The 24,853-nt window shown below is 39.5% G+C and overlaps 1 protein-coding gene across 3 annotated transcripts in view; it reads left to right on the top strand.

Moving 5' to 3' along the window:
* The window catches only part of LOC132152087 (potassium voltage-gated channel subfamily H member 7-like), a 76,789-nt gene extending 52,225 nt beyond the window's left edge, over positions 1 to 24,564 (top strand). The window contains exons 6-15 of one of the 3 annotated variants that reach the window (XM_059560770.1): positions 1,838 to 2,263; positions 5,229 to 5,628; positions 6,323 to 6,522; positions 7,592 to 7,835; positions 18,494 to 18,699; positions 20,758 to 20,863; positions 21,194 to 21,406; positions 22,310 to 22,454; positions 22,622 to 22,769; positions 23,582 to 24,564. In XM_059560770.1, coding sequence (XP_059416753.1) covers positions 1,838 to 2,263; positions 5,229 to 5,628; positions 6,323 to 6,522; positions 7,592 to 7,835; positions 18,494 to 18,699; positions 20,758 to 20,863; positions 21,194 to 21,406; positions 22,310 to 22,454; positions 22,622 to 22,769; positions 23,582 to 23,746 — 2,253 coding nt within the window. In that variant the 3' untranslated portion in view covers positions 23,747 to 24,564. Of the gene's footprint in view, positions 1 to 1,837; positions 2,264 to 5,228; positions 5,629 to 6,322; positions 6,523 to 6,692; positions 6,764 to 7,582; positions 7,836 to 18,493; positions 18,700 to 20,757; positions 20,864 to 21,193; positions 21,407 to 22,309; positions 22,455 to 22,621; positions 22,770 to 23,581 lie in introns of those variants that run through there. The other 2 variants (XR_009436474.1, XR_009436475.1) reach the window with 2 other exon arrangements.
* Positions 24,565 to 24,853: the final 289 nt, after the last annotated feature.

Here is a 24,853-nt window from a genome sequence, read left to right as displayed (position 1 = left end):
ATAACAACAGTTTTAATGTGTTATAATGTTTACTTATTTGTGGTTATATCATTTAAGATTATGATTTATAATATGCAATGAATATAATGCATCCACTTAACTTACAATAGAATGTTTCCCTTAGATATAATATAAGTCTCATATCTTGGCATTGTTGTTTTGTTACCTTACTTAAAGCAGGCAAATACCACTATAAATAACTACAACAATCATAATGAAAATAAAAATATTATTTTTCCTTAAACAGCCATCATATGTGTAATATGGTACTTGATTTAACTATATCGACCATGTGTTTTTTTTTTTGTTTTTTTTTTTTGATAGTAAAACCATGGTTATTTTTCGTAAGGGTAATTTTACTACTTAGCCAAAATAAAAGCTCGCTAGTTGCAATATGGCTAACTAACTTTTTAAACGTGCACACAGGACTCTCGAAAAGCATGTTCTCTTCCCTATATAACTTAATTAGTGTAACATTTGAATAAAACTGTTAAAATATAAAATATCAGACGCTGCTTACCTCCTTTTGCCATCAATCAACCATTATATACCACTTCCTGTGAACGGCGTGCGTGTGACGTCACATGGGGCGGGGCAACACGATAGTCCACCTGAGTCCGTTTCATCTGATGACTTTTTATCTGAGTCCGTTTCGTCTGATGACTTTTTGTCTGAGTCCGTTTCGTCTGATGACTTTTTGTCCGAGTCCGTTTCGTCTGATGCATAACGTTAATTGTATGAGACCTGACTCCTGACATTGTTTTTCCTGTTACCTGAAGCTTTTTCGTCAGAGGCGTGATGCCGTTTTGTCCGATGACTGAAGCCTTTTAGTCTGAGGCATGACGCCTTTTCATTTAATGACTGAGGTCTGAGGATGTCCTAAAATGTACACCGTACTGGGCATTAATGCACAAATATTATTAACATATAGAAAACATGTTGTTTTCTATAATTAATCACACCAAGTTAGCATGTTAAATTGACAGCCCAAATTTATTTCAATAAATTATGTAGTTTTTGAATAATTTAACATATTTGCATGTTCACAGTTCTCTGATGTTGGTTAATTGTCACAATGCATTCAGGAAAACATAAAATATTATTTTTTTTTTAAGTTAGTGTTTAATTTTTATTAAAATGCTTTGAATTATTTAAAATTAGTATTAACTCACAAACCCTCTGTAGTTCCCTCATGAATCCCAGTTTTGCGAATCCATGGCTTAGAATGAAGAACAAGATGCTCTTTGGATCATTTTCAAATAATCTTGGATAACAATAATCCAGTATTTGCATAAACATTATATAATTTAGCTTGTGCAAAAGTATGCCATATCAGTTTTGGTTATACTTCAGTTTAGGGAGCAGTTCTCACTATTAAATAGTTGCTTATTAGTATAGGACTAGCATTTTGGTAGTTTATTAGTACTTATAAAGCACATATTAATGCCTTATTATATGTGGCCATATTCTACATCCCATAATCCTACCCCATACCTAAATTGAACAACTACCTTACTAACTATTAATAAGAATTAAATCAGGAGTTTGACTTTTGAGGCAAATTTGTTATTAATATGAACATGAACATGACAAATTGCTATGCTGATAATATGATGTCTAATTTTCAAATGTATGAGATTATTAACACCATGAATATCAGAATCATGATCACATCTTAATCACATTCTACACTGCATGAATTAAATCATGTGTACATTTAATACATGAGTCACTGTGTTGTTTCCAGTCTCTGATTTTGCAGCTTCTGATATCTGTTAATAGCTGCAAAATATAAAATTACCATTGTTGTCATAGTAACCGCGTCTCCATGCTTCAGGTGTTGTCGCTAGGCGCCGACGTGCTTCCAGAGTATAAACTTCAGACGTCACGCATCAACAAGTTCACCATCCTACACTACAGCCCCTTTAAGGCAGTCTGGGATTGGCTGATTCTGCTGCTAGTCATCTACACGGCTGTTTTCACACCCTACAGTGCGGCCTTCCTGCTCAATGATGTGGAGGAGCAGAAGAGACGAGAGTGTGGTTATTCCTGCAGCCCAATCAACGTGGTGGACCTCATGGTGGACATCATGTTTATTGTAGACATTCTAATAAATTTCCGGACTACGTACGTTAACACCAATGAAGAGGTGGTTAGTCATCCGGCTAAGATAGCAGTGCATTACTTCAAGGGATGGTTCTTCATAGACATGGTGGCAGCCATACCTTTTGACCTGCTCATTTTTGAGGGAGGATCAGAAGAGGTGAGCAGTGCATATGTATACCTGTGGTTTGATTTGCTTTAAGCATTCAAGAATGAATGATTTTTCATGCTTTTCATATTATTGCTTATACTTTGAGTGACAAATACAACAAACACAAAAAACTACTTTAAACTTCATGGAACAGCATACCAACCATCCTGAACACCTGGCAAAAAAAAAAAATAAATAAATAACATTTTTGGGGTTAAATATAAAATACAGTTTAATGCTTAAATATGGATTTAACACTAAAACTGCCCGCGGGTAAAATTTAACCATTCACATGCCTACTGTTTTGATATGGCTATAAACGTATTATGTTACTGTATTATGCCACTGTCTTCACAAAGTAATGTCTAGATTCATGAAATGATTATTTTTAGTCACCAACTATGTTTTTGTCCTGTTGTTTTGCATTCAAGGCTATTTTAAGCAGGCTACACTAAACACTTTTCTTAATGGTGGATGTAGGCTATAACATCCAGCAATGACAATGCAAATGGAAAATAAAAGGAAATAGATACATATTTGGGTGGTTTCATGTTATAATAATATGTAATTAATCACATATTAATCACATATTAAGAATAAATATATAAGAATAATTTTTGTTTTTCAGGAAATATGCAGACTATAATAAAAAAACAACACAGTAGCAAACAATAAACACTAAAATTGCAAAACAAAAATGTATAATTGATCACAAAGGTTATTTTAGCCTACTCATAAATGTTCAGACTTTGGATTACAGTTTTTCTCAGTCGCTTTGGTACATTTCTCGAATCAAACTCGCAATTGGCAAAACAGTAAGTGCATTTTTTTTTTTTTTTTTTTTTTTTATTATTTTTTTTTTTTTTAATTGACGGAAATCATAATATTACATCTCTTTTCTACGCAAATGGATGAGTGAGTCGATCGCGCAGCCAACAAGCGCGTTTTCGTCTAATTTAGAGAGAGACAGATTCATCTGGTACAGCGAATTTCTCTGAGCAGTAGGCCACTGTATACGTTCACTTAAAACATAACCGACTGTGTTTACGAGAATACTTGCAGAGACAATTATTTTGAAATAATTGTGTGTGTATTTGTTCATTCAGAAGTTAGGATACCCAAAAGATGAATTAATTCTTTGTACGCGCATTGTCTGAAATGCTGCTCACAGCGCGTGCTTTGAACGAGTGCGCGCAAGCTTCAAACGCGCGCAAATTGTTTAAAAAAGTTGAATCAGCAAGATTTAGAAACAAGTGAAAACGATCAACTACGATACATTTCACCCCTCCAAGCGAGTGAACAACGCGAATTTTAAATCACTATTCACGATAGCCCGTCGGGAAGAGCATTGATACATTTTGGAGCCCGACTGCAAAACACAATAGCCCCTGGACGTCGGGCTAGCGATTTTGCGAGCCCTGCACCTCAGATCTATCCAGTTTGTGAACCACTGGTTTCCACAATGTTTTCGTTAAACAAAATAAATGATTATTTTAAAAGATTTACTCAAGAGAATAATCTGTTCACGAATCGGATCATGAACTTATATTACCGCATATTCATGCATCTGTTAATTGAATGCAAAGTGTGAGTTCTAGGAGAATGTTTGTCTCGTGATGAACATGTATCGCTCACTAGGAGTCGTTAAATGAACAGCTGCAGCACGCAGGTTATCTTTTTTTTTTTTTTTTCAATGGAGGATCAGTTGCCCTATTGGTTAAAATCCCCAAACAGTATACTTAAATATCAAATAAATAAATTACATCAAAACAGGGGCGTTTGCGTTTTGATGTGGTGGGCTGCTGTGGGCCAGAAAGTCCAGGGCCACTTTTTGGTCCCAGTCCGCCCCTGCCCTCAATCCTATGTAAAAAAAAAAAAAAGATAAAAATAAATAAATATATATATTTATATATATATTTAACAATATATATCTGTGTCTAAGGTGTGAAAATGTGTGTAGAGTTTTACAAATCACTGTGTGTAATGTTTTGCAAAAAGGGGGAAGCAGACATTGTGTGTAATGTTGTGCAAATCTGTGGAGGTGTTTTGCTCATTGGAGTAAAATTTTGCTAATTGTGTGGAAATTTTAATTTTAGTGTGTAAACAATCGTAAAAAACTGTAATGACTTATACGATGAACTAAAGACCCGATGTTTTGGGGGGTAAGACTATTGCACAGAAAACTATATAATAAATTTTGAGCAACATGACATTAGCAACTGATAATGTAGGAAACAACAGAGAATTGTACATAATCATTTGCATGGATGTACCAAAGCATTTGCAACTTGTTCAAAGAAATGAGAAACTGCTTTTTTGATGTGCACCAGTGACACAATGATGTGAGAATTGAACAGATAGTTTTGAGAATTTCAATTCTGATCTGAGAAATGTTCCAAAGTGACTGAGAAAAACTAATTATTATTTTTGTTAATTTTATTGTTTACTACTGTGTTGCTATCAATTAGATGAGACTGTGCACTTGAATCAGTCATAGCATCATACATCCTATGCAGTGTGGTAAATTATTATTGCTCATATTTGTTGACTAAAATAATAATTTCATGACTCTAGACATTACTTTGTGAACACATTGGCATAATACACTGACATAATAATTTTTTTAACCATATAAAAACCATATCAAAAGTCATGTGCATGGGTAAATTTTACTCACGTTTTTTTTAGGTATACAATAACCCCTGGGAGTTAAAGTGTTTTATATAAACAATTTTTAACAACAGGGGTTTGCAAATAACACAATTTTAGTAAAAGTCAATGACTTAGAGACTTGGATATTTCACTGAAAATCAGTTATGTAAGTACATTTGAAAAACAGTCATGGGTAAAATTTACCCCGTGGCAGTTGTAGTGTTAAATATGACTGGCTGTTTTAACTTTGTTGCAATAGTGTCATTTTATCTTAACATTATGTTAACGTGAATTTATGTTTGCTCTTCACCTTCTTAATTAGACCACAACTCTGATTGGCCTTCTGAAGACTGCCAGACTGCTCCGATTGGTCCGTGTGGCACGGAAACTGGATCGTTACTCAGAGTATGGGGCGGCTGTCCTAATGCTCCTCATGTGTATCTTTGCGCTGATTGCTCATTGGTTGGCTTGCATATGGTATGCAATCGGCAATGTGGAGAAGCACTATCTGGATCACACTATCGGCTGGTTGGACAATCTAGCCATATCTATCGGCAAGCAGTACAACGGCACTGACCTCTCCTCAGGCCCCTCAATCAAGGACAAGTATGTGACAGCACTGTATTTCACATTCAGCAGTCTGACCAGCGTGGGTTTTGGAAACGTGTCGCCAAATACCAACTCAGAGAAGATCTTCTCCATCTGTGTCATGCTCATTGGCTGTGGGTATCAATAAATTAAAATTAACACCAGTATAGCAAACAGGAACGATTTTTAAGTCAGCTTAATCTTAGCTGTTCACAAACAGAATATAATATAATATAATATAATATAATATAATATAATATAATATAATATAATATAATATAATATAATATAATATAATATAATATAATATAATATAATATAATATAATATAATATAATATAATATAATATAATATAATATAATGGGCTTTTATACTTAGCGACAAAATTTCTGATAATATACTTGGTAATTACTTTGCAGTTTACGTTATACTTTAAAATAATTTTCACTAGTTTTCTAGGAGTCTATGTGTGTTTGTGTTTTTATCTATCTATCTATCTATCTATCTATCTATCTATCTATCTATCTATCTATAAATATTTATTAAGAATCCTGGAAAAAAATGTATCATGGTTTACACAAAAATATTAAGCAGCACAACTGTTTTCAACAATAATAACAAGAAATGTAAATATATATATATATATATATATATATATATATGTATATATATACAAACACACACACAAATATGTATACATATATATATATATATATATATATACATATATATATATATATATATATATATATATATATATATATATATATATATATATATATATATATATACATATACTGTATATGTCTTCTCTCTTTGTGTTTTAGCTCTGATGTATGCTAGTATCTTTGGGAATGTGTCTGCTATAATTCAGCGACTGTACTCAGGAACAGCTCGGTATCATCTGCAAATGCTTCGGGTCAAAGAATTCATTCGCTTCCACCAGATCCCTAACCCACTGAGACAAAGACTGGAGGAGTACTTCCAACACGCATGGACATACACCAATGGCATCGACATGAACATGGTAAGAGTCAGGTTTTTTCCGCTTAACGTAAATTCTTGTCATTGAATAAATAAGTGCTTTTATCTGTCAGTGTGTACAGTTTGCGCCAGTGTGTTAGCTATCTAGTGTTTTAAACATATGTATCTCAGTCACAGACTATTAATGTCAAATGTGTTCTTGTTTCTACGCAGTGATCTGATAAGTATTTTTCTTTCTTATACGCACTCAAATGGACTGACTTCAACACCCTGGTGAGCAGGAGGTATAGATTAATGTTTGCTTTTGACCAAAAAAGCTGCAAAAAATATTTGTATCAAAGCATGCCATTGATTTTAAACTATGCATGTCTAACCGTGAGCAGTGTTGGTTATATACGTACAGTTTTATAAGGTAAGCATAGTCTAAATGTTAATCTCAATTAAGGTAATTAAAGTTTGGTCCATTTGAAGACTGGCATTAAATCAAAATCTCTATTAACAAAGCTAATGGCATGTGTACTGTGGCTAATCCTGCATACAGACATTTGCCCAGTTCTATTTCAGTCATTTTCCTTCAATTAAATCAGGTTCACTTTTAATAGACCTAGGTCATATTTACATTTCCCATTTTATTAGGCATCAGACTATTTAGTTAGTCAGTCAAATAGATAGTTATTGCAGATTAATACATTTCCATGCCAGTCTTTGTTCCCTGGCAGACTTCCTAAATGTAATTTTAAACAAGAAACAGTGTCTTTTAGTCCTTTTTTTATTTTTATTACATGAACCAGAAAAATTGGAATAAAACATAAGTGGCAGTTGCATTCTCCTCTGCTTGATGTGCCATATATCATTATATGAAGCAAAAGCAAATCAAAGGCAAACACAATGCAATGCAGCAGAAACAAAGGATCCCAGATGTATTCATACTGTGCTTCATCTTTTATGTATTTGTAGTTGAGGGAGGCAGGGCTATATAAGTATTGTATAATCTAAGCTCTAACACAAAGCTCTTAAAACCTGTAATCATTCTACCCTCCTTCTCCTCTTCTCCATGGGGAACACTCTTTCTGTCTTTTTCTCTCTTTTTTCCCTCTTTGCAGGTACTGAAGGGCTTTCCAGAGTGCCTGCAGGCTGATATCTGTCTTCATCTGAATGAAAGTTTGCTCCAGAGCTGCAAGGCATTCCACGGAGCGACCAAAGGATGTCTACGGGCATTGGCGATGCGCTTTAAGACCACTCATGCCCCACCAGGTGACACGCTGGTGCACTGCGGGGACGTTCTCACGGCCCTCTACTTTGTGGCCAGGGGATCCATCGAGATCCTCAGAGACGATATAGTGGTGGCTATCCTGGGTGAGCAATGAACAATTGAACAAACTTTCACTGTGAGCCTGTTATAAACCCACCAACATTTTTTGTGACGAAATCTCACTAGGTATGGTTACGTGCACTCATTTTCGGCAATCAGAATGAATCCAATAAGGATTCACATTCCATAACTGAGTTTCCATAAAGCTGCTTTGACACAAACTGTATGGTATAGATTGAAAAAGAAATAAAGGTGACTTAACCTTGACCTCAATAATGTCATCAAAGCTTCTGTTAGAATAATTGCAATTTTTGTCTTGATGACATATAAAAACAAAGCTGACATTTATGTCAAAAGAGCTTTTTAACAAATATTTAGTAAATGTTATAAAATTTTGAGCTCTAATTTATGTAAACATAAACTGCTTATTTTATTTTATTTTTTTTTCAAAAAAGCTCTCTCAATTCCTTTTCTATACTATCCATTTTATTTTTTATTTATTATATAATAAAAAAAATTAAAACCTTGCTACATGTACTGCATTAAGATAACTGAGATTTGTTATAACACTTGCATATCATTGCACTCTTGTGGATTTTGATTGCTTTCATTATCTTCATTTGTAAGTCACTTTGGATAAAAGTGTCTGCTAAATGACTAAATCTAAATGTAAACATACACATTCTGGCACTGCACAGGTATTTTAAATCTGATTTGGAAAAAAAGTCAAATTCAAGCGTTTACATGCTTAATTCTTTCCTGGTCTAAGCCACCCCTTACAATCTGGTCGAAATTGTCTCATAAATTACGGGAACAAATTTACTGGTATTTTTGAAAAGGTCCTGTTCACACTTGACTCTCTTAACGGTAAGTTACCTGTAATTCACCAGTAAAATCTGAAAAGGGCTGTGAAAAGGGCTTACATTCTAACATATTTCAGCTTCCAATCAAACCCTAAAAAACTTATGACCACATAACATTATGACAACTGACAGGTGAAGTCAATGACACTGATTATCTCTTCATCATGGCACCTGTTAATGGATGGTATATAATAGGCAGCAAGTGAACATTTTGTCCTCAAAGTTGATGTTAGAAACAGGAAAAATGGTCAAGCATAAGGATTTGAGCGAGTTTGACAAGGGCCAAATTGTAATGGGTCAGAGCATCTCCAAAACTGCATCTCTTGTGTGGTGTTCCCAGTCTGCAGTGGTCAGTATCTATCAGAAATGGTCTGAGGAAGGAGAAAACTGGTGAACTGGAGACAGGGTCATGGTGACCTAGGATCATTGATGTATGTGGAGAGCAAAGGCTGGCCTTTGTGGTCCAATCCAACAGACAAGCTACTGTACTGTAGCTTAAGAAGTTAATGCTGGTTCTGATGGAAAGGTGTCAGAATATACATTACATCTCAGTTTGTTGTGTGTGGGGCTGCATAGCCACAGACCAGTCAGGGTATACATGCTGACCCCTGTCCACTGCCAGAAGCACCAACAGTGGGCATGCGAGCATTATAACTGGACCACAGAGCAATGGAAGAAGGCGGCCTGGTTTGATGAATCACATGTGCGTTGCTTACCTGGGGAACACATAGCACCAGGATGCATTATGGAAAGAAGGCAAGGCAGTGGAGGCAGTGTGATGCTGGGCAGTGTTCTGCTGGGAAACCTTGGGTCCTGCCATATATGTGGATGTTACTTTGACACGCACAACCTGCCTAAGCATTGTTGCAGACCATGGACACCCTTTCATTGAAACAGGATTGCAAAAATGGTTCAGGAATGGTTTGAGGAGCACAAGAACTAGTTTGAGGTATTCAGTTGGCATCAAAATTCTCCAGATCTCAGTACATTCGAGCATCTGTGGGATGCACTGAACAAGCAAGTCCGATCCATGGAAACCTCACATCGCAACTTACAGGACTTAAAGGGTCTGCTGCTAACATCTTGATGCCAGATACCACAGCACACCTTCAGGGGTCTAGTGGAGTCCATGCCGACGGGTCAGGGCTGTTTTGGCAACAAAAGGGGGACCAACACAATATTAGGAAGGTGGTCATAATATTATGCCTGATCGGTGTATATATCCTATAATAAGTACAGTATCAATGTCCTAATTGTGGGTTAATGCAATGCTGTGGAAAATGGGTTGTCTTACAATATGGCACTTGCACACTCATCTAAATTTAATATAAACAGCTCAGAGGCTCAAAGGTAATAAGAGACTTAATGAAAGATGTGCTGTCCTTCATTCAAAGAGATCTCTCCTATGATGAGTGCATCATGTTCTTTTATAGATGGAGAGAGACTGAAATAGTGGAAAGCTGAAAAAAATGAGAGAACAAGGGAGAAAAAGGGTTGTAATTTAATAAGAAGATGCGGGAATGAGAGTGATGGCAGTGTGGTGCATGTTGTTCATTAGATTTGTGTAATAAGTGTCACTTAGTGTGATGGAGAGCCATGAGTGACAGCGCTAGTTTCATTATTTACAGGCGCACTTATTAAACTCATGCACACAGATGCTCAAGAGTCTCCAGCCTCACTGATGCAGGTGGAGCAGGGTAAGCCAAATTTAAATGGTCCATCTCTCTTCCTACGCAAGCTGGCATTAACAGAATAAGGCCAGGGGGAAAAAAAAGAGACACATAATTACACACTCATGCAACTCAGCAGAAACTTGCTATACACTACACGAAATTGCTGAGAGAAGCTACCTCCTGCTTCATATGTATTCTTAGGTCTCAGTTGAAAAATCACTACCTCAGCAAGAATCTATTGTCTTACGAAAGTGTTGCAGATGAACACTTCATCACTGTACACTAATTCTGGTTCTGGCCCAGACTCTGTTACACTAATATCATACTCATCTCAAATAATTGATATATAATATACAGCACTAATGGCTTAAAGGTGCAATCTGTCATATCTGCCAAAAAAATCAAGTCATACTCCACATTCCATACCAGATGGGGGCAGTATGCCTCAATAAAGTGAATTGGTCTACTCTAGAGTAACAAACGAGAAACGGCATAGTCTCTATGCTCCGCCCCTACCTTCACAACAACCCTAGAGCATAGCCGAAGCCTATAAGACAGCGGTTCTCAGTTGCAGTCCTCGCGCCATTTTAGACATTTGTTCTATTCGAACATAAGTGCCCTGCGAAGTGGACATCACAGGATATTCAGCCATGATTCCAGTTCGAAGCGAACGTAGCTATATGTTCCAATCAAAGTGCATTGAAGTGTGCAAGACGTGAATTTAAATTGTATTGATTTACAGAGGTATATGATGTCACAGTTGTCCATGTTTAAAGACGCTGCACAGCACAAATCAGTGAATGAATGTTTCGATGTGAGGTAAACTTCAACAGATTTCCCCTGCTCAGAGAGTAGGGAGCAATGAACATTTGAAAAACAGTTCATGAACGGAGTTCATTTCTAACGAGCTGATTATCTGAATCAGGTGTGTTAACAAAGAGAAACATGCAAAATATGCAGAGCAGTGGGGCGCGAGGACTGGAATTGAGAACCGCTGCTATAAGAGGACATTTTGCCTCCAGAGGAACGTTGGGTGATGTCAAGTGATTTTGAAACATGACATCTTCAAGCTACTCCCCTTCACGTTTACCCTTGAATATGTTCATATTCGTTTTGTTCATATTACATTGAGTTGTATATACACATTATTTGAATTAAATTAATTTGACAGACAGCATTCTGTCAACATCATTGGTCAACATCAGACAGCTGATGTTGACCAAGCTAGCGCCAACCAACAGTAACCAGAGCTGCCAACTCTCAAGCATTCACCGTGAGACACACGCAATTGACTCTTTTCACACGCTTTCATGCCACACATCAATTTTCTCACGTACAGAAAAACCACGAAGCAAAGAGGACACGGAGACCAACAGACTAGTTAGAGCAGGTTACTTATGATATAAAAAAATGGGTAAGTTATAGCTAGCTAATTATCAAACGCAGCTACGGTTAGCCATCGCTAACATTAGCACGTTTATAGAACAGCCTTCGATACATTTCTATGTTATAACTTCCCGAAAAAAAATACACAAACATATAAAACAAACTTCTAGCGAAATACTAACAGCATCTAACTTACCAATCCAAAATAAATGGTGCAAGTTCGGTGTCGAACCTCATTTCTTTCAGGTCCATCAGTTGTCTCCAGCGATTGAAAGCATTGCCGATGTTTACTCTGGTTCGGCTCCTTTTCTTATCGGATTTGATTTGTGATTCCGAGCGCGGTTGTTTCCCTGTAGCGGGTAGTGGTCTCTTGCCAAGGGCTTAAGTCATCCTTCCGCTCTCTTCCCTGAACTGAAGTAGTGGGCTGTACTTTCCACATGATTGACATCAGGTATAAGTACGCCCACAAGCCGTGCGAGTTATTCGTGTATTGCAGGTTGGCTGGTGATTATGTTGCCCGCATACCGCCTCCCATGGCCGAAACTGGTATTACGACACCTGTCGGGCCGGGGCTAGTAATGCTACTGCTAATTAAGGTTTATATCTTTTCAGCACTATAACTTGACATTTTTTTAATGACATCATCGCCCTTATTTCTTCTCATACTTTTGATGCGTGTAGGTCATTTTTTTAATATTTTTACCTCAATTTTTGCACATGGCACCTTTAAGCCACGACCCTGAGCCGGATGGCAGGTGGCTGCTGCCCAGGTGGCTGTCATTTGTTTGTCAGGTCTGACCTTTGATATGTATCACAGCAGAAATGTGCTGTAAGGGCTTGCCTTTTCTCTTGGCACATGTTCTCAGAAAGCTTGCAGGGGCTTTCAGAAATATCACATCCTCAGTGTTTATCACAATATATTTTACCCAAATTGTGAGCTTGAAATAAAAAGAAGGAATTGTGACTTTATTTTTACAATTTCAGATTTGATATCTTACAATTTATTTATTTTTTCAGATTTTATCTTGTAATTCTGATGTTTATTCTCAGAATTCTGAGTTGGCATCTCACAGTTCAGATTTATTTCTCAGAATGGTGAGTTTACTTCCGGTGAGTCACAGTTCTGTCTCAGGTGAAGCTGATCTGCATGCTCGTCGTCCTCATCCGGGTCTCAACCTGGCTGAAGTTCGTCATCGTAACCGACTTCAGTGGGCAAATGCTCATTCAATGACGTCTGGCACTTTGGAGAGGTGTTCTCTTCACTGTTCACTGGTTTTCACTGTACAGGGCAGATGGCAGACAGCGTGTATGCCGTCGTGTGGTAAGCAGTTTGCTGATGTCAACAGTCAGCATTGTATTGATGGCATTTTGAATGCACAGAGATACCGTGACAAGATCCTGAGGCCCATTTTTGTGCCATTCGTCCACGACCATCACCTAATGCTGCAGCATGATAATGTACAGCCCCATGTTGCAAGGATCTGTACAGTTCTTGCATACTCACTGGATATGTCACCCACTGAGCATGTTTGGGATGCTCTGGATCGGCGTATACAACAGTGTGTTCCAGTTCCTGCCAACATACAGCAACCTGATCAATTCTATGTAAAGAAGATGTGTTGCACTGCGTGAGGCAAATGGTGGCCGCACCAGATACTGACTGGTTTTCGAACCCAATATATTAAAACTGCACATTTTGGAGTGGCCTTTTATTGTGGCCAGCCTAAGGCACAATAATCATGCTGTCTAATCAGCACCTTGATATGCCAGGTGGATATGTGAGGTGGATGGATTATCTCGACAAAGGAGAAGTGCTCACTAACACAGATTTAGACAGATTTGTGAACAATATTTGAGGACTTTTCAGTTAAGCTCGTGAAAAATGGGGGCAAAACAAAAGAATTGCGTTTATAATTTTGTTCAGTGTAAATATTTTGTCTTCACTGGCAGCACACACTTGCCAACAAGTGTTCCCTTGTCCACAACAAATGACTCTTATGAGCTGGTTCTTTTAATAAAATAAACAAAAAATTATTATCAGTTTGAATCTGTAACGACTGGGTGAAGGAGTGGCAGGAAGCAAGTGCGAGATTAATGAGATTTAATGAAGACAATGAGACAATACAAAACTGAGACACAAATAACGCTGGGAGGAATGCACAGTCCAAGATGGTATTGAGGAATGACGAATCCGGAAGGCGGAGGTGAGTTGGCAGCAGGAGAGGGTGACACAGGAACTGCGGGGAAGCGAGCCAAAGGTAAGTGGTGTTGCTTGGTGGTGGGTTGCGTAGAGTGGACGTGGTTCCGGGGAGACACGGACATCCAACGCAGAAACATAAGAAATCAAGGCATAGGTTACAAACATGAAACAATGCTCTCACGAACACAAGACGCTAGACAAGCCAATATATAGGGATGAGTAATGAGTGACAGCTGCTGCTGATGACAATTAATGGAGACACCCACAAACTAATCAGTGCAGACGCGTAACACACAGACTTCACCCACAAAGTGCAAAACCCAGAGATCAAGGTTTACCAACCGTGACAGTACTCCCACCCCTCTAAGAACGCCTCCTGGAGTTCCCAGAAGGGCCTACCTGCTGATAGTAATCATCAATAAGGGAGTGATCGAGTATGTCCCTAGCAGGTACCCAACTCCTCTACTCCGGACCGTAACCTTCCCAGTCCACCAAGTACTGGAATTACGAATGAAACGTCGATAGAAATTGGCGAACCCCAGAAACCGCTGTAGGGCCTTACGGGAATCTGGAGATAGCCAACCTATCACAGCCTTAACTTTGTCAGGATCCATACGTATTCCCTCGGACGAGACGATATACCCTAGGAAGGGAACAAACTGTGCATGGAATACGCATTTCTCCGCCTTGACAAAAAGCCGATTCTCGAGTAATTTCTGGAGCACTCGTATGATGTGTTGAACATGTTCCTGGAGAGATGAAGAAAAAATCAGTATGTCATCCAGGTTAACATATATAAACTGATCTACCATGTCTCTCAACACGTCATTAACGAGTGCTTGGAAAACCCTTGGCAAATTGGAGAGCCCGAACGGCATCACCAAATATTCAAAGTGCCCTCTAGGGGTGTTAAAGGCAGTTTTCCATTCATCCCCCTTCCTGATGCGGACCAAATGATAAGCGTTACGTAAATCCAATTTTGTGAATACGGATGCTCCCTGTAACCTCTCGAAAGCTGAAGACATCAACGGTAACGGATAGGTGTTCTTTATTGTTATGTTGTTCAGCTCTCGGTAGTCAATACAAGGTCGCAGAGAACCATCCTTCTTACCCACAAAAAAGAATCCCACCCCCACTGGAGAAGAGGAAGGACGGATGAACATCGATGCCAAGGAATCAGAAATATATTTCTCCATGGCCTCTCTCTCCGGAATAGAAAGAAAGTAAAGTTTGCCTTTAGGCGGAGACTTACCTGGCACTAAATCTATAGCACAGTCGTAGGGACGATGCGAAGGAAGAGAAGCAGCACGGGACTTACTGAACACCTCCTTCAGGTCCAAGTACACTGCGGGCACGTTTGATAACACCATGGTCTCTTTCTGACAGACAGAAACAGGCACAACAGGACAAGCAGAAACCAGACAAGACTCATGACAACTTTCACTCCACAAGGTGACAGTGTTGGAACCCCAATCCACTCGTGGATTATGTTTGATTAACCAGGGGTGACCTAAAACAATGGGAGCTACAGGGGAGTCCATGAGGTAAAAGGATATGGTTTCACTGTGGTTGCCTGAGGTGAGCAGAGTGATGGGTTCAGTGTAGTGGGTGACGTGTGGCAGTTCCTGGCCATTGAGTGCGGTGACATGGATGGGATGAGACACAGGAAGGACAGGAAGGTTCAAGTGACGTACAAGGAGAGAGTCAATAAAATTTCCTTCGGCCCCAGAGTCTAGAAGGGCGTGACAGTCGTGAGTGTGGTTCTCCCCCCGCAGTTTCACCGGAAGGAGAGTCGATGATGTGGTTGAGGACTTCCCGGCGGAGATCCCACCCGATAGTAGCCTCAAACTTACTACCGGGCTGGCTCTTTTACCGGGCATGAATGGATGGAATGCTCCGAGCCACCGCAATATAAACACAGTCCTTGGGACCTCCGCCGCTCTCTCTCCCTCTGGGAAAGCCGAGCTCTACCCACCTGCATGGGTTCGTGATTGTAGACGGGACCAACCATGTTCTCTCGACTCGTCCGGCCCCTTTCCAGAGAGATGTAATGGCGTGTAGGACTGACTTGTCTACCCAGGCGGTTAATCCGAGGGTCCACCCGAAGGGCCAGGTTGATTAGGCCGTTGAGCATTGGGGGCAGCTCGAGGAGGTAGATCTCCTTCTGAACACGGTCGGCCAGCCCATGCAGGAATCGATCCCACTTCGCCGCCTCGTTCCACTGGCACGCGGCCGCCAGGGTGCTGAACTGAATGGAACAGTCCGCCACTGATGATTTTCCTTGTTTCAGGTCCGAGAGCTGGTGAGCGTCCTCCCTGCCGGCCGTGGCTCGATCGAAGACCCGTTTCATCTCTTCGGAGAGGGAGTGGAACGAGGCGCAACACGGATGTTGATTCTCCCACACCGCCGTCCCCCATAAGGCGGCCCTGCCAGAGAGTAGGGTAAGAGCAAACGTGACCTTGGACTCCTCTGTCGCGAAGGTGCGGGCTGCAATGCAAAATGCATGGAACATTTGTTAAGGAAAGTCTTGCAAAAGTTTGGCTCACCGGAGTAACTCTCCGGCGCCGGAAGTCACGGCTCTGGCCGGAAGTGGTCCTGGGAGGTCTCCCGGGGGACGGGCGGCGTAGGCGGTGTGGTGTGGTGGGCGCAGTGAGAGAGGTGAGTTGATGAATCTGCTGGATGAGCTCGGACACCTGTGTCACCAGCGCTTGGATCGCGTGTCCGGTGTTTACCAACCGTGACAGAATCAACCCTAGGGGTGTAATGGTACACAAACATACCTCGGTTTTGACGTCACGGTACAATTAACAACAGAGCCTAAATTTAAATTTAATTACTATTTATTTTTAAATTTAATAATCAACACTTAACTTAAAAAAGGTATACATTTACACAGTGACTCTTATACAGATTTATTTAAACATTAAATAAGGCATCACTAACAGTTAAGTAAAATATAATGATTATTAGGTCTAGTATTTAGTGAAATGCTCTTTTCTTGACTTCATTTCTAACGAAATCAGTGGCAGATGGGGAGTGTTTTGGAAGCACGTTTGCCAACAGCTATGAGAAATGACACACTTCAACTTTAAAGATAAATGTAATGAATTCAAACTTCCTATTCATCCGGAAGAAGGAGGCGGGAACCGGCAGACAATCAAAAACAGTTTAATAATACAAAATAAACACAAAACAGCGCACCAGCCCCTCACGGACGACTGGTGCGCACAAAATAAAACCAAAACCTAAAATAATGCCCAGGCCTGGTCCTCTCTCGTCCTTCACTGTCGTCGCCCCAGTTTTATATCCTTCCATCTCCTACGTGGGACTCGAGACCGGCAGTGGGTCGCAGGTGCCACTGATTTCCCAATCATTGCCGGCCTCCCTCCTTGTTCCCACGTCCCTCGGCCCCGCCCCACTCGCCACATACCCCCATCGCCCCTCGCAGGCCGGGGGATACCCTCGAGACTGCGCTCTACTCCCCCCCCTCTCCCTCCGGGGGGGACCGCTCACGGGAACCTGCGGGAACCTGGGGGTAGGACAGACGAGGCGAGAGAAAAGGAGATGGAAGGAGGAGCGACAGAGACGGGAGAGGGGAGAGAGAAAAAAAAAATTCTGGTTCCCAGACGCACTGCTGCTCGGCCCTCCACCGGCTGGACGATCTCCTCCGCGGTGCCTGGCAGTGGCACTGGACGGCCCTCGGTGGACGGCACGACACTCCTCCGCCGCCCGGTGGACGGCGACGGCTCCTCCGGTTTTGGGCAGCCGGCAGGAGTCCCCCGTTCCCTGCTCCTCCCCGTTCAGGCGGACGGCAGCAGTCCACCGCCTCGAGCGTCCATGGCGGCATCCTCCTCGCCAGCTCTATGGCACCGCGGATTCCCCACAGTGGCGAGGGATCTTCAGCAGCGCGTCCCTCCTTCTCCCGGGTTTCGGCCCCACTGTAATGAATTCAAACTTCCAATTCATCCAGAAGAAGGAGGCAGGAACCGGCGGACAATCAAAAACAGTTTAATAATACAAAATAAACACAAAACCTAAAATAATGCCCAGGCCTGGTCCTCTCTCGTCCTTCACTGTCGTCGCTCCAGTTTTATATCCTTCCATCTCCTACGTGGGACTCGAGACCGGCAGTGGGTCGCAGGTGCCACTGATTTCCCAATCATTGCCGGCCTCCCTCCTTGTTCCCACGTCCCTCGGCCCCGCCCCACTCGCCACAATAAACATTCAATAAAATCAATTTAATGCAAATGTCTTGCATAACTTAATATTCTGTAGACAGCCCTGACACACATTTCACAATTTCAAAAGGAATTAGGAATTTCACATGCAGAAGATCTACCCACAGATTTTGCAATGGGTTCAAGAAATCTGCCTGGTTTGAAAGTGACTTCTGTGTGTGCAGTGTTTCTTACATCACTACTACAGTTGGCCTTTTCTGCCTGTGAAATGTTGCTTGCTTAGTCACACACTAATATAGGAACTTACTTTCTCCCTTCTAATTCTTTGTTCATTTTCTTCCCTCATTGCTTTATCTTTTCTTCCCTGTCTTCTCCTCTGATCACTGTACGCCCACCTCTCAGGTAAGAATGATATTTTTGGTGAGATGATTCATCTGTACGCCAAACCAGGGAAAGCCAATGCAGATGTTCGAGCGTTGAGCTACTGCGACCTCCACACCATCCAAAGAGAAGATCTGCTGGAGGTTCTGGAGATGTATCCTGAATTCTCAGACTACTTCCTGTCCAATCTGGAGCTCACCTTTAACCTGCGTGATGAAAATGGCAAGGTAAAGCAGCAAGCTATAAGTTCTTGATGTTTTAAAATAAGATCAAATGTTCCATGCTAGCACTGACTACATAAAGCTCCCTCTACAGTCTGCCCGAGCCTTTATGAAAACTTAGCAGAGCATCTTCAGCAATCATGGAATTATCTATTAGCACATTCATATAAATCTGTATGATTTTATTAATCCTAGAGGAACAGTTTACTGTAGATTTGGGCTTACAGAGTGGACAAACATATACAGTACAGAGGTTCAAGTGAAGACATGGGAGATTAGAAGATGATGGTTTATTGAGTAATGTTATAGAAATAGAATGCCTTATAAAATATACAGTGGTCTGTGCAATGGAATATAAATACTGTATACTGTGCAACGGTTTCAGTAGATAAAAATAGATTATGTAGGAAACAGATATCATCATGGCAACCCACATTTAATTTGAACAAAATGTAATTAATATGCAACAACTTGCATCATCTGATACACATTTTGTGAATTAGGCCAGTAGTTTTCACGTGAAGTTGTACAATATGGTCATGCAGAATAAGGTATAACTATGTGCTTTAAATTTAATTAAATTAATGCATTTAGCAGACGCTTTTATCCAAAGCAACTTACAGTCCATTCAGGCTATCAATTTTTACCTAACATTTGTTTCCGGGGAATCTAACCCACAACCTTGCGCTTGATAATGCAATGCTCTACCAACTGAGTTAAAGTAACACTATTATGTTTTTTTTTATTATGCTTTATGAGTACTAAGAAACAGCCAATATGCTAATAATATGCATGCTAATAAGCAACTAGTTGATCGTGAGAACTGGTCCCTAAACTAAAGTGTTACCATGACTTAAAAAAAAAAAAAGACCAAGGATTCCACTTTCTTGAAAAACCTGTTTATAGGTGGAAGCCTAATTTTTTAAAAGTGTGAATTCTAAACCAGGACGAGTAATGTAAAATTAATAAAGCCCATGGGTATTTTAACATCTTTTATGAATTTACCTTTTCCTACTCATTCCAAGTTATAAAATGTTTTATCAGGTGGAAATTGTGAGTAAAACAATATTTTTAAAACTAAATATAAATAATAACATAAATAACTGCTACTGTATATGACATGTATTTAGATTAGCAATATAATTAAACATAAGCCAAAAGCATGTGTTTAAAGTATATGTAAAGTCAATGTATGGTTGAATTACGTCTATCAGTAGGATATATATATGCAATATATATAATGAATTTAATTGATCAAAAGTGTCAGTAAAGACATTTATAATGTTACAAAAGATTTTATTTCAAATATAGTAAATCCTGTTATTTTGAACTTTCCATTTATCTAAGTGTGAAAAATAAAATCTGAAAAGTAAAAAATAAGTAGTTTCCACAAAAAAAATAAGAGTACTATATTGATAATAATAAGAACCATTATTAATAATTGAGCTCCAATAATAATTGGTCATTACAGAGCAGCAAATCACCATATTAGAATGATTTCTGAAGGATCATGTGACGCTGACTCTGGAGTAATGATGCTGAAATTCAGCTTTGAATCACAGGAATAAACTACATTTTAAAATATATTAAAATAGAAAACAGTTATTCTAAATTGAAATAATATTCTCAATATTACTATTACTGTAGCCTTGGTGAGCAGAAGAGACTTGTTTCAAAAAAATTAAAAACCTTTTTCCGGGAGTGTGTGTGATATATATGAGTTGTGAATGGCATTAAAGACATTTTAAAAAGGCATTAGAAAGCCATTAAATTAGATTTGATGATACCTGTATGTCTCCACATATATTGGAATGACAATAAAGCTCACTTGACTTTTTCTTTTAACAAAGAGACTGAAATGTATGTTATCATTCTGATGTATTATTCTCTATGTCATTTTGAAGTTTTCATATTTAAACAATGGTCTGGAAATTCTACAAAAAGTCAGCTTTTATGTTCTGCAGAAGAAAGCCTATCTGTTTTTCCCTTCCTGATGTTGCTGCAGTAAATAAAGTTAGTGTCCGTATAATGCTTTGCCTAATATGATGTGGTCTTGTGTGGCAGGGAGCCACGGCTCCTCAGAGGAACCTTTACACAGCTGTGAGTGATTCAGACACAGAAGACCCTGACATCAGGACCCATCCCTGCTTTAAGAAGAACGGCTCTGCAGGTCAGGAGCTTCTCTCTTTTTTCGGTTCCTCCTTTGTTTCCCTTCCCCCATCACCTCCCCTCCTCTTTCCACCCATCTCTTTTTTCTCCCGCTGGGTTTCAAGCTGTTGTCATGGTGATTGTTGGTCACAGACAGATGTTTGTTCTTGTATGTTTGCAACGTGCCAGATTTCACCTGAACGGTCAAGAGCCCTTTTATCCCCCGTCCCTGTGTAACCTGCTGTTTGGATTATTCATCCCAGCCAAATCTTTTTCCTTGTTCAAAGTGTAGTCTGCAGAGTGACCGTGAGAACTGTGTGTGTAATTCTGTGAGGACCTTGTGTTCCCTCAGGTTCTCCGAGCAGACTGAGCAGGACAGACAGAGAAAGAAGAAGAGATCGAGAGGTTCACACGTTACCGAGGGAGGAGGAGAAGGAAGAGGAAGAGGAAGAGGAGGGTGAGGAAGAGATGGCGAGGACTTTGAGTCGATCCATTCATGTCAACATGAGCACCATCCCTGACAGATACTCTAAAGACTGTGTTGAAAACAATCTGTTTCACAAAGGTATAACATACTCATTCTCCAGGATGCCCTACAGTAACACTTTACTTGTGACATACAAACAGATAAAACAGAGACGTAAAAAAGTAAAACAGAAAAGTAAAAAATATAGGGGACTTGGTTATATCCATCATTTGCTGATTGAATGGAGGCAGATCTTAATGCAAGCTTGCAGCCAACTGTAAGGGGCGGGATTTAAGTGGATAAAATTATTGTCGGACATACAGTACAGACCAAAAGTTTGGACACACCTTCTCATTCAAAGAGTTTTTTTTATTTTCTTGACTATGAAAATTGTAGATTCACACTGAAGGCATCAAAACTATGAATTAACATATGTGGAATTATATATGGAATTATATACATAACAAAAAAGTGTGAAACAACTGAAAATATGTCATATTCTAGGTTCTTCAAAGTAGCCACCTTTTGCTTTGATTACTGCTTTGCACACTCTTGGCATTCTCTTGATGAGCTTCAAGAGGTAGTCACCTGAAATGGTCTTCCAACAGTCTTGAAGGAGTTCCCCGAGAGATGCTTAGCACTTGTTGGCCCTTTTGCCTTCAGTCTGCGGTCCAGCTCACCCCTAAACCATCTCGATTGGGTTCAGGTCCGGTGACTGTGGAGGCCAGGTCATCTGGCGCAGCACCCCATCACTCTCCTTCTTGGTCAAATAGCCCTTGATGCCTTCAGTGTGACTCTACAATTTTCATAGTCATGAAAATAAAGAAAACTCTTTGAATGAGAAGGTGTGTCCAAACTTTTGGTCTGTACTGTATATATATATATATATATATATATATATATATATATATATATATATGTCTGATTCATTTGGGTTTGTATGTATCTGATGTGTTTGTACGTTTCTGTGATTAATTGCACTGGGACTTTGTGTTTCTCTAGATGTGTGTGTTGAAGAATGGCCTTGTGGGAATGCAGATGACTCAGCGAAATCTCAAGACAGAAAAGGAGTAGACGACTGTGAAAGTGACATCACATTCGGCGAAATGGAGCAAAGACTGGATGTACTGCAGGAACACCTAAACAGGTGAAAGAGAGAGAACATGAGATAAAGTAGGTCACATGAAAGAGTAAATCTGAGTTAAAACATCAACTTTATCATGCAGAACATTTTGTGCTGTTTATAGAATGGTACTTGCCGCCATCTGCTGGTCAGAGACTTCTGTGTCAATATATGTGTGTGTGTGTTTGTAGGCTGGAAGAGCAGATGACATCAGACATCCAGGCTATTTTACAGTTGCTCCAGAGGCAGAGCACTCTGGGACCTCCAGCGTACAGTAGTGTGGCCGTCATTCCAGACTACCACAAACCCATGCAGCCCGTCACTGCCATGCAGACGCAGGTAACACACCGGCTGTGTTCAGAATCTCTGAAGAAGAAACCAGGGATATTTCTAATTTCAGAGGCCAAGTTTAATTGAAATCTCACTTATATTTTATGCATCCTGCTGGTTGTTATCAGTGAATGAACCCTGTCGATACAATATTATATGGCTACTTGCCACGTAAATTAAATAATTACACACAAAAAATTGATTTGAGTTTAAATATATTTTTTATAGCTCTTCAAATACAAAACTTCCATAATAAAAAGCAGTTCCTAACAAATGACTTTGATCCTAGACGAAGTTCTAACAAGACAGACATTTAAGGCATAACGTACAGTCGTATCACTTATTACAAAGCTAAATAAATTGATGATGATTGATGATTGATTAAAATATTTACCATTTTCATAATAATTGTATTATACGTGTAACATTTAACTATATTTAACATTTTCATTTTCATAAGCCGTAACTTTACTGTATGCAGTGATTATAACTTTTTCAAAAATGTGGAGGACATATGATCACCCTACCTTACAATTGACTAGCAACAACTGGAAATACCCTGGCAACTGCCTAGCAACGCTACCGCATACTATTTTTAAAATTCCTATGTGAAAGCAGGCAATATGAAACAATAACCATTTCAAACAGTAGCACAATGTTATCAATAGTACAAGCATTTGTCCACTGCTCTGTGAAGCATCATTTGATTAAAAACTTTTGCCAGATTACAGTTGATTTTGACTGACTTTGCAATTACACTAGCATACAACATTCAAATGGCAGAAATAGCAGTATTTTTAATCTGTTTTTATTCTTTGCAGAGTCTTGATGATCTAGAGAACGCCTGTAAAGCCCAGACTCCAACGACTGCTGTTACCACGATGATAAACTCTGAAGTCAACACGGCCTCGCCATTGGTGGCAAAGCCAGAGTGGGACGACGGTCTCCACAGGCCCTCCTCTGATCCTGGTCTTCCAGGGCAGTAACAAAAGGTCAAAGGTTAAAGTTTCATGGTCATGAAACAGAATCCAATAACAACAGAATTCCAAGGGGCATATACAGTAAGAGCAGTGTTTAATCATGAGGTTTGAATAAGAATGCCTCATAGAGGAGTCAAACTTCTGTATGCTATCAAGTAACTATGCATAGACAGAACAATATCTTCAGTAAGCTTAACTTCCTCCCTTCAAAACAACAGCAGCTACAGCTAGACTCAGGGTAGAAAACACAAAACTGAAGAGTCATATGCAAAGAACTGACAATGACCTTCCATGTCCCTTATAGTTACCTTAAAAGGAGTCAAACAAAAACTGGTGAACAGATGCATTAATGCAGTATGAGTCAGTCTAAAGGTTGTTCATTTTGTAAATATATAAATGAAAACATTGTTCAGAAAGTAACATATTGGACATACAACCATGTTAATGAAAGATGCATGCTGGGGAAAAAATGCAGTGTTTGTTTTAGTTTTTTTGCATGTTTCTTAAAAACACATTTGCATTAGTAATCAAGTGACATGAGCTTGGTTTTTGTCATTATATCACTTATTTGAGACTTATGTATGTATTTAATTAACTATGAATTTCCTGGTATTCAGGAAGAATCTTTTACTTGAACTGAACTCTGCAAAGCAAAGTCTCATCATCAAACTGTCATCATCTCCTAATATCACATTATTCTGCCCATATCAGATTTACACAGGAAAGTTACATTCAGCAAACGACACACTGTCCGTTCAGAGCCAACTAAACATTGTAACATTGTCAGTATTGCAATATCATGTCTCAGTATTGAATTTGACAAAACTTTGATGGTATAAATGCCACCATTTTTGGCCCTCATGTTGGGCAATTTAAAGGGTTAGATCACCCAGATAGCAAATTTATGTAATTAATAACTTACCCTGATGTTGTTTCAAACCCGTAAAACCTCCGTTTATCTTTGGAACTCAGTTTAAGATATTTTAGATTTAGTCCGAGAGCTCTCAGTCCCTCCATTGAAGCTGTGTGTACGGTATACTGTCCATGTCCAGAAAGGTAAGAAAAACATCAAAGTAGTCCATGTGACATCAGAGGGTCAGTTAGAATTTTTTG

The sequence above is a fragment of the Carassius carassius genome, chromosome 10, assembly GCF_963082965.1.
Source record: "Carassius carassius chromosome 10, fCarCar2.1, whole genome shotgun sequence".
NCBI lineage: Eukaryota > Metazoa > Chordata > Actinopteri > Cypriniformes > Cyprinidae > Carassius > Carassius carassius.
This window is presented reverse-complemented; position numbering and strand designations above follow the sequence as displayed.